This window comes from Uranotaenia lowii, chromosome 3 (assembly GCF_029784155.1).
Source record: "Uranotaenia lowii strain MFRU-FL chromosome 3, ASM2978415v1, whole genome shotgun sequence".
In the NCBI taxonomy this organism is placed as follows: Eukaryota; Metazoa; Arthropoda; class Insecta; order Diptera; family Culicidae; genus Uranotaenia; species Uranotaenia lowii.
In genome coordinates, this window is record NC_073693.1 from 130,141,556 (window position 1) to 130,155,236 (window position 13,681).

The 13,681-nt window shown below is 40.3% G+C and overlaps 1 protein-coding gene across 2 annotated transcripts in view; it reads right to left on the minus strand.

The window, feature by feature from the left end:
* LOC129751359 (probable ribonuclease ZC3H12B) overlaps positions 1–13,681 on the minus strand; it is a 62,808-nt gene that overhangs the window by 19,717 nt on the left and 29,410 nt on the right. The window contains exon 1 of one of the 2 annotated variants that reach the window (XM_055746816.1): positions 5,661–7,592. The exons of the other annotated variant lie outside the window; for it this stretch is intronic. Within the exon in view, the coding sequence (XP_055602791.1) occupies positions 5,661–5,693 (33 nt within the window). The 5' untranslated portion in view covers positions 5,694–7,592. Of the gene's footprint in view, positions 1–5,660; positions 7,593–13,681 lie in introns of those variants that run through there. 2 annotated transcript variants of the gene reach the window in all.

Consider the following 13,681-nt stretch of genomic DNA (forward strand, 5'->3'; position numbering starts at 1 on the left):
AACACTCTGCGCTATGATGAACATGCATAAATACGACCGAGTAAGCTGAGTTGTTGAAGTGACTTTGCTGGAATTTCTGTAGGATTTATAACAGCGAAAGTCGCATCCCGCAGGCTTATGTTGAACTTTTGATAACAGATTGCCTTGAAAGACGTAACAGCAGGGTTTGACCTATGTATTTCCGGATGTATACGGTTCATTTAGTAATGAGAGCATTTCCATGAAACAGCTTCGAGTTTACGTAACAAATACGATCGTTCAAGAATACATCCCATCCTTAAAAATTGTGTTAGTACGTTTTACTTGTAGAGTAATATTTCGTAAATTTTCATATAGTTTTTCTCGGTAGAAAGTGTTTTGATAGTATCCTTAGCCTGAAAGATAAGCAAAATATGTGGAAGATCAATACTTAAGGCTTTGCGTCGAACATGTTGACGCAGTATTAACAGTGATGAATATCACCCTTAAAAAGTTAGCCCATATTTGAAGCCTATTACCTTTTGTATCTTAACTTAAATCGAAATGCTGTCTTCGAATGAAATATTTGTCATAACCAATTGTAATTGATGAGAAAACTGGATTTTCATGTCAATCCCATACCAACTTTAGGCTCGTTGAGCGACCCCTTCCCGTGCTCCGATCTGGCCCAAATTTGGCATGAGACCTTGTACTAGGCCTAGGATCAATTTCAGCCTGCAGCGCATAACATTTCACAAATTTCAAAATGTCCATACAAATTTGGGACAGTCTAAGGCAAAGGTCATCTTGCCTGGTGCTTTTTTGCCGTCGGTTGGAAACAAAGAATGTTTTTACACACACAGCGCTTGGTACATCATTCGACAATATCCTTGCTGGATGATTGTTTCTATCCTGCTTTGTCTTGTTATAGGATATGGGCTATGTTTCATTTGGTGTCTTTCAGACATATGCAATGCGGTTGCTCTGGGAGGACAATCTCATTTATTAGAAAGCTTGCTCATGCCGTTCGGGCATAGAATTTTATACCGATAATTCCACCTCCAAGGAAGTTCATTATTGGAGTAGCGTCTGATGTGTGGGTGTATCTATACGGGAATCCGTCAATTTGACGGTTGAAAAAAAGCAACACTGAAGAATATTACGATAGTACTGAAGTACAAATTCACAATTTAAAATCATGAATCAAATTTCTTCTGCGTCCGGTAGGAGTTTCAAAATTGATCGCCCTGTAACCCCTACGATAGTATGGGAGAGTGGGGAATCATGGGCCACTTTTCTTCGTAGTTCCATAACATACTATAAAAGATGAAATGAAAATAAAAAATGGTATGGTTTTCTACATTTTCAAGGTATCATAAGGTATTTTTTTTTAAATTTTGAATAAGTTATTTTCCCCAAATCCTGACTGTTTGAAAAAAAGTAATATTTTTTTAAAATTTGAGAAATGGTGGGGAATCGTGGGCCACCAAATCCAAATTGACCAAATAACATGCAAAGTTAATGAGTTGACCCAAAACTGTGATTTCCTAATTCATTTCATTATTTAAAAGCAATTTCAGATGATGAAATAAAAAAGAGAACTGTATATGATCTCGCGAACGTTTTGGCAAAATTTCTTATATAAGATGGAAAAAATATTTTTCATAACTCTTCATTAGGCATAAGAAAACTTTGCAGATAGGTAAAACGTATTTTAAGTTCTGAATGTGTATGAAAACATAAAAATATAGGTGATTCAAGATGTGTGGCCCATGATCCCCCACAAGCTATGATTTACAAATTGGTTGCGTTTGTGTGACTTATTGATGTTTCATCAAAAATTCCTTTTCCACGTGAAAGATCATGACAAAACTAAGATCATAAGCGTATGAGCATATTTTTGTTATGCACTTTAGGTTCCCCATCGATGAAATTAGCAGGTGTTTTTTTAATTATGTTAGTAAATTTTTCTAACTTTTTTTAGCTTGACAAATAAAAGAAGCATATGATGCGTATTTCAGTCAACAACATATAGGAATATATGCTCACGCAAAGCAACGACGATGACAGTTGGTTTGAGATTTTTATCTCAACACACATTTGAGATATTAAAAGTGGCCCACGTTTCCCCATGGCCCACGATACCCCACTCTCCCCTACCTATTTCCACAAACTTGAAAAGATATGTTACACCCACAGCTTCCCATGATTTGTACAAGCAAAACAATTTAGAAATTATGTCTACGGGATTTTACACGTAAATTTAGTTTATGTTGCATCATATCGATTTTACGCGATTCTTGTATCAAGGACATCCTGGTAGTAACTACTTTACACCCACAAAAAAAAGCGTGTGTTATTAAATTCTTATAAAAATAGAAGCTGACATTCGTCAGCAGTTTTTATTTACTACTTTGAAAAATCTCGTTGAACGTTTTGTGTTTTTTTTTGGCAATCTCGTTAATTTCCGGACACCTGGAACCGTGGCCGTGGTTTCTGACGCCAGTTTCGCATAATAGGAAAAATTATTTCTGCCTCAGGCCGCAAAGTGGTTCTTCGGATTGAAAAATTCCGGCACATCGAGAAGGATGTCGGTAGGCCACCGATTAATGGCTTCGAGAAAGCGTTTGCATTTTGGTGAGTTCAATTCATAACTTTCAAAATCTGATTCAGTATCTAGTTTCTTGATATTTTTCAGTCAGCTTACTAACAGAATACTAACAATATAAGGATACACTCGGTACAAGACAAATCATGGGAAAACTATTTGTTAGATAAAAAATAACATCATACAGGTTTGCTTCGTTCAAAAGGGGCGCCAATATCTAATTCTCATAGTGTACTTATAATTTTGTTGGTAAAATATTTTCCTGTTCTGTATCTTTTTGTTTTTTTTTGTAAATTTTTTATTTGAAACGGCTCCAATAAACCGAGCTGTGATATTCCTGTAAATGTATCATCTTTTACTGATCAACATATTTCAAAAGATTTGTCTTAATTGATACATAGCATAAGAATCTTATCTTATGACCAAAAAATAAACATATTCTTATAACGTTAACAACTTTCCTTCAGCCAAAATAATTTAGAAATTATTTTTATGAGATTTTTCACGTAAACTGAAATTTTGTTGCATCATATCGATTCTACGTGAATCTTGTAGTAACTAGAATTTTTCAAGTACCCTCTGGTAGTAACCACTATACTTCCATATGATTGCCTCTTGAATTTCACGTAAAATCCTCGAATTCATATAAGAAAATTCAGCTTGCTGACTGTCTTCGTTCTAGGGAAAAATGTTTGATAAAGTTAGGTTTTTTTTCTCGCTAGGACTATACCGAAAACCGTGACTTCTGTCAATTGCCTTAGGATTATTTGGAAGGTGAGTAATTGTCACAATAATCTGGATTCGTAGTCGAATAGATTTACTGTTAATTTAGACAGTGAAATTGAAATTCCTAACCATATAAATTGTTTTTTTTAGGCCACGGAAGATCCTTTTACGGAAGGCTTCGTTCCATCCAAGACTTACATGCAAATACGATCCTCGACACTAATGAATTTTAATGTTTGTTTATTTTTGCAGGATTTCACAAACTAAGCTGCCAATCAGGAATTTCAGGGGTTTTCAATGTGTATTATAACAAAAATAAAAATAAAAATGAAATCGAACAAAACATCTATTTATTTTGAGTGAATTACCATTTCAAATTTATTTCTAATTCAGCTAGATTCAATCTTAAATAATAATAACATTCATATCCACATTGCGTTGAGTTCACTAAAATTTCACGTAAAGTGTAGGTGAATTTCATGAGGCACAAATTCCTATTAGGGTGTATTCACGTGATTACTTTGTAGCATCTACGTGAAAATCAATTGGATAAAAATTATGTAGTTTTTCACGTATTTGCGACGTGCAAATTATTTTGGGTGTAGAGTACTTTTTTGATGCTATCAATAGATTCCAACGGATTTTTTATTCGAATGATGATTTCAGACACACAGCTAGATCTAGAAAATTAACCAACTATTCAAAGATTGATTTTGAAAAACTTTTGAAGAAAAAAACTATAAAAATAACATTTACAAACCCTCTTTACACTTTGGAATACATTTTAAGACGCTAAAAGATTTTTTAAACTGATCAACCTTTTATTTTAGTAAAGAGTAGAGATACACCAAATAATGGTATTCGACGAACGGCCGAATACCGAATATTGACCTTTTCAACTATTCGGCCAAACGAATATTCGGCCGAATATTCGGTCCAATATTCTGTTGAGTTTTCAATAGAAATTCTTCTATTTCTACTTCTATTTCTAATAGAAATTTTCTATTTCTGCCATCTTAATGCCCCTCTCGTTTTTAAGTCGATTATTCCCAACCAGATGTATCAGCTCTTTTTTAAGTAAAGGTCTCTTTGATTTTCAAAATGTCACAATTTGCTGAAAAGATATCAGATGACTTGTTGCTTGTAGGACGTTTATCACAAAAGAGATTGGGTTCCAGTGAAATCTGAGACAAAATATGTCAAAACAGCCTGGTAATTGCTTTTTAAAAATAGAATTATATGAATGTCTAATTTTTGCTAAATGTCATCAAAACAGTTGCTAAAAAGAACGCTGATCTTTAACCTTAAGCATGCAATACTTTCTACGGCATGTATCCATACGGCCGGTTCTGAACGATTTTTTGAAAAACTTGTAAAAAATGGGAAAGTCTGAAGAGAAACTATTCATTATTTTCAAATATACAAGAGGAAAAATATTTAAAATTACTTGAAATTTAAAGTTTTCCTCGAATTACAACAGCAGTGTTAAAATCGTATCTAACGAATTAATAAATTAAAAAAAAATCGTTTTGAGACACAAAATTTAAAAAATTTCAAAAAAACATTAAATTTTTATAATTTGATTTAGCAAAAAATCTGAATAGACCCGGGTTAAATCCGGAAATATGTGGTCAGACTTAACTTTTCTCGAATTCTGAGCATGCCAGGATATATCAAGAAAATTTGGAATAAACGATAATCAAAGCATAAAGCTTTCTACAGTGAAAAATACACAGAAACATCTAAAATGTTTGACTGAAACCAGGAGATTTTGATGATTTTGAAGCTTTTTGAACATTACTTTTGCATATAGTATAAATTATCCAACATTAGTTGAAAAAAATTGATAAGTCTGTTCTTGTATAAATTCAAAAAAAATAAATATTCGGCCTATTCGGCCGAATACCTAGCTCTCAACTATTCGGTGAGCCGAATATTCGGCTTAACGGTTTTTTGGCGGTATTCGGCGCCGAATATTCGGCGGACCCAATATTCGGTACATCTCTAGTAAAGAGTTATAGAATCGAAAAATAACCGTGATAAAATCGATCGTGAATTTGATGAGTAGTGATAAAAACGGATAATGATAAAACCAAAAACTACTGTATCGATAGAAGATTTTGTGCTTAAGTGGTGTGGATATAGGCTTCGATTGAATAATTATAAATGAGCCTCTTATTCAAATTCTGTAAGTTGATAAAGCCTAAATATGAGTGTGTCACCATACGATATTGAGCATTAAACTCGATCTGCTTTTCATAAAAAACATACACTTTGCAACTCAAAGGAAAAATTTAACCAACAGCTAGACAGGATTTTGATTTGGAAGTTAACTTCGACGTGAGGGTTAAAAATTTAAAAAAATTACCTTCTGATTGAAATTATTGCTAGTGATGAGCATTTTGGTTAGCGTTCGCTTGGGTAACACGTGGGTACTTGTTGAACAAAAAAAAATACTCCTAAACCTCTCCTTCGAGCTGCAGTCTCAACGTCGTTCAGCGCCAAACTCTGACTTGACCGTAAAATAGGAACTTTCGGTGCGCTACCAATCAATCCAATTTGCCTTAAACGTAACCGTCGTCGTTGAAATTTCCTCCCGGGGGCTCTCTTGTTGTTGTTGTTTTTGTTATTATTATTGCCGATTGCTCTCCACCGAATGCTTCACACAGGTAAGATCCGCTTCAGTCGCAGTCCGTTTGTCAGCCCATTCACTCTTTTCGGCCTCTGCTGGCTGGGGATGAATGAGTCGTTCGTTACTGTCCCGACCGACACGGGGGAGTTTGACTCTATTCACGCCACCCGGGATGAAGATGAAAAAGTTCGCAAAATATCATGAACCCCCTCCTCACTCGATATGCTACAGTTTTTTTTAGGCTAAGACGTCGACTAAGAGGTCACCCAAGAGCCTGCTGGCTGATGAACGGAGAGTGAGGGAAGAATCTCAACCGGTTTCCCAGGTCTGCAAATAACCGCGAGGGGCACCACAGCACAAAACCAAGATCCGGAGCCGTTGAACCTGCTTTGCTTTGAAGTCTCAGTCAGTTCAGCAGAGCAAGCAAGCAAGCAGTCGTTCGTACGTGAGTTGTGATGAGGTGGTTGAAGCCTGAAGACTGAACTCTCGCTGCCCAACTCTCATGTAATAGATCACTGAGCCGTTGTTTGGCTTTTTGTTTGGCAGATTGCGGTTGCTTGCTGACTAAGCGTCGCCGTCCATATGGCATACGTACCTATGTGGCGAGATGAATGGAGAGGACCTTTGCAGTGTTTGAGGACGCCGGAGTTGAAAGAGGTAGTATATTTAGTTGCTTGATGACGATTCGATTGATTTCTTTTTCTTCGAGCTCTGTGATCTTATTTTTCGATCGACCGTTACAGACGGATTTGATTTGCTAATATTCAGTAAACGGAGCAAACGGGTGGCGGCTAGATTCTCTTCGTTTTACTTTCGTTACGCGATTACGCTGCTTCAGAGTCGAATGTAGATTTCAATCAACCAACTTCGCGCGTGACGTCAACGGATCATACTCAATCGCGGGGATTTGAATCCTCTCCGCGATCCGTACCCACGTATCTACTACGTAGTTTGCACTTAGCCACACAATTTGTGTAAGCATTCAATCAGTACGGATGACGACGGACGGGTTTGAAATATTTACACTACACTTCACTCGTTGTTAGCGATCCCATCTACCGCAATTCTTCTTCACTCCCAAGATGAAACGATTATCACCTGCACAAAATCAACATCCTCTTTCGGTGCAACTAAACTCAATATTGAATCAGTGGGCACTTCTCTAATCCCCGCTAGCCTACCGAACTCCGCTATGCCTTATTGTAGGTATTACATCCGCTCTATTCCTTTCCCGTTTCGTGGCAGCACCCTTCAAATTTGTTTAGCCAATTTCTGAAATTTTCTGCACCACACTAAGCCTCAGCTATCAAGCTACATCCGGGATCGACTGCATTGGATTACGAACCGGAGCTTCACGACCGAACGTGGGGTAATAGCACAAAAAAAAACTTCCACTCAATCCCCCCAATAGCAACAACACACGGAGCAACTCGACAGAGCTCAAACGAGTCGAGTGAGGTAAAACGGCAGACTACTGGCTGATGGCTGGAATGGCAAACTCCAAAAAGCAAAGATCGAAAGAAAAAAAAATCACGTCTACGCGCACGCGAATTTCGTTTCAATCGAACCAGTCCCACAAGAGCTCACAAACAACAGAGGATCGGTCCGGGTTCGAATCACTAGGTATAGGTACACACTTCTTGAGCAGCGGAGCACAACTGTTTTCCATCGGTTTGACGTAGCAAAATTTTAATTCAGCTTTCTCGACTACCGCAGCAAAGCTTATCGCATCGCGGTTCGGCTCATTCATTCAGCTCCGGCTTCAAGCAAACGGCTCATTCAATTCGGGGGGAATCCGCGTGCGCGAGAGCTCTCGCGTAAAAAGCTTGTTGGTGGAGAGCTATCCTCAAATACAACAAAAACAACAATAATAACAACCACATGGCAATACAGTCAGGTGCGATTATATGGGTGTAGGAATGAAAACAGTCCAACAGGGACAGAAGAAGGTGCCATCTCCAAAATTGGGGGAAACCTCGCTCGATTCGGTGGGATGCGATATTTTGACACTCATAAAACCTGCGACTAAGCATATATCAAGTAGGTACCCAAAGATACCTATCTACTTACCTACTTAGCGAGTATTACGTATGCTATGACGCATAGTATTGTTTTCGTTTTTGGAGATGTCGTTACTAAATCAGTCCTTTAAATGCTTGAAGTATTAGGCGTTCAAGTGCTCTTAGCACTTTATGATTATTTTGGTGCATCGAAGAACTACTGCTAGCAGCTTTATTTAATAACATGATTCATTGAAGATGTATCTAGAGTAAGCTTGCTGTATTGCAAAGTACAAGACATATTCACCATGAACAAAAAATCGAACAAAAAACTCAAATTAAGTTCAACCAATTTTGTTGTTAATTTTTATTATTATTATAATATTTATTCATCGAACAGTTTTGTTTAAATGAATTGAAATATAAAACAAATACCAATCAAATAGAATCAAATAGACTGGACTGTTCCGCTTTTTTTCTGAAAGTATCTGGCAAGCCTAGCATATGCAATATTAGTTCCATCATCCAAACTGATTATCAGATCGTTGAAAAACAATAAAAAAAGCAGAGGTCCAAGATTGCTTCCCTGAGGCACCCCAGACCAATTTATGAAAGGATATGATATGCTATCACTAAATTTAATTCTGATACACCGATCTGTGAGGAAGGATTCCAACCAAACATCCATGTTATCATGAACACCAAGTTTAGATAATTTGGCAAGCAATATTCTGTGATCAATCCTGTCGAATACAGCCTTGATGTCGGTGTAAACAGCATCTACTTGCTTTTTACACTCCATCTGGTTCAGGCAACACGATGTGTATTTCAAAAGGTTTGTACTCACCGATCTACCAGGCATAAACCTGTGCTGTTCAGCCGCAATGTATTGGGATGAAGCTCGTAATAGAGCGCCACTCACCAAAAGCGCCACTCACGCCAAAGTTTAGAACCTGCCGACAAACTGGTAATACCTCGATACTGCATGACGTTTCTCCGGTCACCATTTTTAAATACTGGAACCATAAATGAATTTTTCCATTTCTCAGGAAATTTACGTTGCTGAAGAGATCTATTGTAGATTCGTGCTAGAGGCATTGAAGCGATTCGATGCAGCGGCAATAAATTACAGCTGGAATTCAATCAGATCCAGGAGCGAATGAGGCTTTCAATTTCTTCGCGGCATTTACAATTATCTCTTGGTTTATTACAAAAGTGTTAAGTTCTATTGCATCGACTGGAACATAAGAGTTGGCTTCACTGCACTCAGATTCGGAGGAAACAGTGTCCGAGAAAACCGATCGGAAATGCTCAGCAAATAAATTGCAACATGTATCTGGAGAGCTAGCAACAGCATCATGGTAAAAAACGGAGGTCGGTAAGGAGCTCGTTTTGCGTTTTGAGTTTACGAAAGTCCAAAAACTTCTCGGATTACTGCGTAAACTTGATTGTAAGCGTAAGAACTTTTTTCGAAACTATTTCTATTAAAATGAACATCCAAAAATTTTTGGATGTCTAAAATACGATTTAAACGATGTTGATGTGCTTCTCCAAAAAAAAACATTCAGATTTGCCCGGATATTTGAGTTGAAAAAATTGCCCGATTTTAGGCCATTTTTACAAGAAATCGTTTGGATTTGCTCAGCCCGGATGTGGGGAAAGTTCTCGAATGCTTATACTACAGGTTACGTCCAAAAAGTTACCGTTAATGTATATTCAGAAAGTGGCATCGGAACAGCTAACCAGTAGAAACATAATGGACTGGATGCAGGGTATTCTTGTAAAGGTCCCCAAATAAGGAGACCTGAGCGAGTGCGGTAACTGGCATGGCATAACTCTTTGATCAGTACAACTCAAACGATCAAAGTACTCTGCAAAGTGATCCTGAACTGGGTCCAAGAGAAAATCGACGCTACACTCCGACGGCAACAAGCTGGATTCCGATCCGGAAGATCGTGTGTGGACCACATCACAACGCTACGAATCATACTGGAACAAATCAACGAATTCCAGGACTCTCTTTTGCTGGTGTTCGTTGATTTCGAAAAAGCATTTGACCGACTGAACCACGGAAACATCTGGGCTGTTCTAAGACGACGAGTGGTCCCAGAGAAACTAGTCTATCTCATCGAAGCACAAAACGAGGCATTTTCGTGCAAAGTCCTGCACGAAGGTGTTTTGTCTGATCCAATCCAACTGCTGGAGTGAGACAAGAATGTATCTTATCACCGCTACTCTTTCTCATCGTGGATGGATGAGATCTTGACTGGATTGATTGACTGACAAAACCGAGGATTGCCTTGGAATCCTTTGACAATGGAGCAGCTGAACGACCTTGACCTGGCAAACGATATTGGTTTCGCTCGCCCAAAGATAACAAGGCATACAGAGCAAACTCGACGACCTCACCGAAAGCTCCAAGGCAGCAGGTCTCAAAATCAATATCGTAAAGACCAAGTCGATGGAAATCAACACAGAAAATCGTTCCAATTTCGTGGTAGCTGGACAACAGGTTGAGATAGTGGATTGCTTGCCTTATCTTGGTTGCCAGATTACGCCTGATGGTGGTACCAGGAAAGATATCGAAATCCGGATAAGAAAAGCCCGATTTGCGTTTGCGAGTCTCCGAAACCTCTACGAACTAAATTCTGAAACTTCAACTCAAACGTCAAATCTGTATTGCTGTACAGGTGCGAAACTTGATGCACATTTGCGGTGACAACGTGAAAACTGCAAGTTTTTGTGTATCGCAGCCTGCGCAACATCATCCGCCCTTGGTGTGGCCTGGCAATTGGATCTCAAACGTGGTGTCATCAAAAGGCGCTAGAAATCGAGATTCGGGAAAGTAAGTGGAGATGGATTGGGCTCACACTGCGGAGAGATGAAAACGAGATTTGCAGAGAGGCGCTTGACTGGAATCCAGATGGGCTTCGAAGAAGAGGCAGGCCCAGAAGCTCGTGGCGGCGTAGTCTAGCCGCTGAAATCCGCACAGTCGACGAGAACCTTGGCTGGCAGCAAGTAAAGAAGCTGGTTCCAGATCGCCAGCAGTGGAGATCTTTTATCTCAGCCCTATGCGTCGGTCAATCGGAGCCGGACCTTTAGGAAGGTAGGTAGGTTGTATCACAGCTACCGGTAAATCTATTCGCGATATTCATTTTGGCGGTATAACATTTCGCGTATGAACATGTTTGACGGTTTATCAATTGGCGATTTGTAATACTTGGCGATTTCTCATTTGGTATTTGACCCTTTTGGTGGTTTAGCATTCAGAGGTTCGTAACAATACGCGCTTCCCCAGTGTGTGAATTAGTCTATTTGGCGGTATGGATAATTGGCCACTGAGTCACTTCGCGGTATGTTCCAAATGTTCAAAAGGCCGTCCTAAAAACAAGGATCAGAATTACGAAGATGTCCTTAGGGGATTGTCCCTAGCTTTGGGTAAACCTAGAAACACGGGTCCTACCTAGATCTTTGAGAAAAACGGGGCCGGGAAACAACTCGTGGCAAGCTACGCATAAACGAAAACGTTATTAGATTAACACACGCATACATACACTCCATATCAGTTCATACACAGACATGGGATCCGGGTATATTGTACGCTGCATTGGAGATTTATCGACCTAGAGCGGACCATACCTTACACCACATTTGTACAAATGCGATGAAATTTTGTCGCTGCGAATACGTTTTGCATCGTGTATGGGACTGTTTGAATGAGCGGGCAGTCGGTTTGAGTAAAATCAGTCGGGATCGATATTTCTTGTGTAGATAACCCTCTGTGGAATAGTGTATGGTGCTGTCTGTACAAATTAAAGGCAATTTACTCAGTCCCAAGTGGGGTGGAGTTGGTTGTTTTTGTTTTAGTTGCTGTTTTCGCCCGCGATCGTTTGTGGGCGAGCATAGAACCAAACAGTCGTCGTGGAATCATCGTGTGCAAAATACGCCATTTGCATGTAAGCAGATACTTAGGCAGAAACTGCGGTGGATCCGTGCACCCATGGTGGATAACCAACACACATACACATACACTACTATTACTATATTATATGTATGAATCAAGAGGACGAATGACCAAGTTGGTTAAAATCCTCTATAAATAAAAAATATAGAATAGAATATGTATGAACCACAAGGGAATTGCTTGCCCTCTCACGGGCCATGTCGAATAACTCGGCGATCCGCTGCAGCAGAAGGAGGGTCCTGGTGAGTGTGACCTTGTCCATTTTGCGGTACGGAGCGGCAGCCTTGAGCAGGCAGTGTAACATGGGGGCAGTGTGCAGCGGTTTATGAACCTGCGAGTAATCAGCGCATATCGAACGGTGTCCTCGGTAGCTGCTGATGTTGTGGCGGGGGTCATGCCCATCTCGGTCTTGCTAGAGAAAGATTTCTTCTGCTACGAACACAAGCACATGCCCGATGTGCGGGGAAACATGTCAGAGAGGTCTCGATGTCCACCTGGCAGCACCCATCGCTTGATTAACGTCGAATTCTGGATGAACCGGAGACATGGAGAGGTGGATTTCTGCATGACACAGTTCTTGACTGGTCACGGATGCTCCATGCAGTACCACCATCGGTTTGGACACGTTGCCTCGCCATTCTGCCCAACCAGCACGTAGGGTAACGGACTTATTTTGGACCAGAGGACCTATTTTGGACCATCTTGTCTAGCTCTCTTATAAAGCATCTAATAATGAACAAAATTAGTGCATAACATTAAGTGCCCGGGCTTCAACAACATTCGCTAAAAAATTTCATGATTATTTGTTTTATAAGAGAGCTAGACAAGGTGGTCTAAAATTGGTCCTCTGGTTCAAAATAAGTCCGTGACCCTAGTGTTTAACTGGCTGAGGTTCGGACGAGATACGACAGCCGACAACATCGTGCGGAGGATGTGTGAGGATACCAATAGTTGGCGCATGGTCAGCGATGGGTTCACCCGGATCATGACTGCCCTGCAGAGGATTTGGAAGTTGAGCCACGTAAGTCGGGTAGGATGACATCACCGTAGGGATTCATCTGAGTCGCAAGCGTTTAAGACCTGTACGTGTGCTGTGACAGGCGCGAGTCTAGGATAAGCTGCTTTCGATTCGGTACAAGGCGGGCAAAAAGCCTAGGGTTGCCAGCCCCAAAGTTGCAAACCAAAGAAAGCAAAGCAAACAAAGATAAGACTCTACCTTCTGCGTATGCCAAGCTGTTAGATAAGTCGCGTTGTGTAGGATACCTCCACCGCCGCGGAGTATCTGAGTAGAACGCGCTCCCTACGACGGAAGCTGCGGGGATAAGACTTGACCTTCTTCGCAGTCGAACTCGTAGGGGGATGTTTAAGCCGCGAAATACTCTCGGGTAGAGTGACTTCACGTCGTCGGCGGGTGAGTCACTCGAGGATGATGTCTTCGCCGGGAATCATCCGAATAATTTCGTCCCGGACATGTGCTGTGACAGGCGCGTGTCCAGGATAAGCTTCTTTCGATTCGGCACACGGATGGGCAAAGAGGAGAGGGCCTCCTGCCAAACCAAGCGGAGTCCAGATCTTGAGTCGTTAGAGGAGAGGTCATTGGTTTCTTGCAGTGGTCTCGAACAGAGGCAGAGCGCACGATAGTCGTGCAAACCAAGCGAGCCTCGAGTTACGAGTAAAGGCCGGAACTCGAGTCGTCACAGGAGAGGTCCTTAGTCTTGAATCGTAACAAGAGGCGGGGTATATATGCTGGAGTTTTGATTTGGAATTGAGTAAGCCAATGAGCGCTTAAGCGC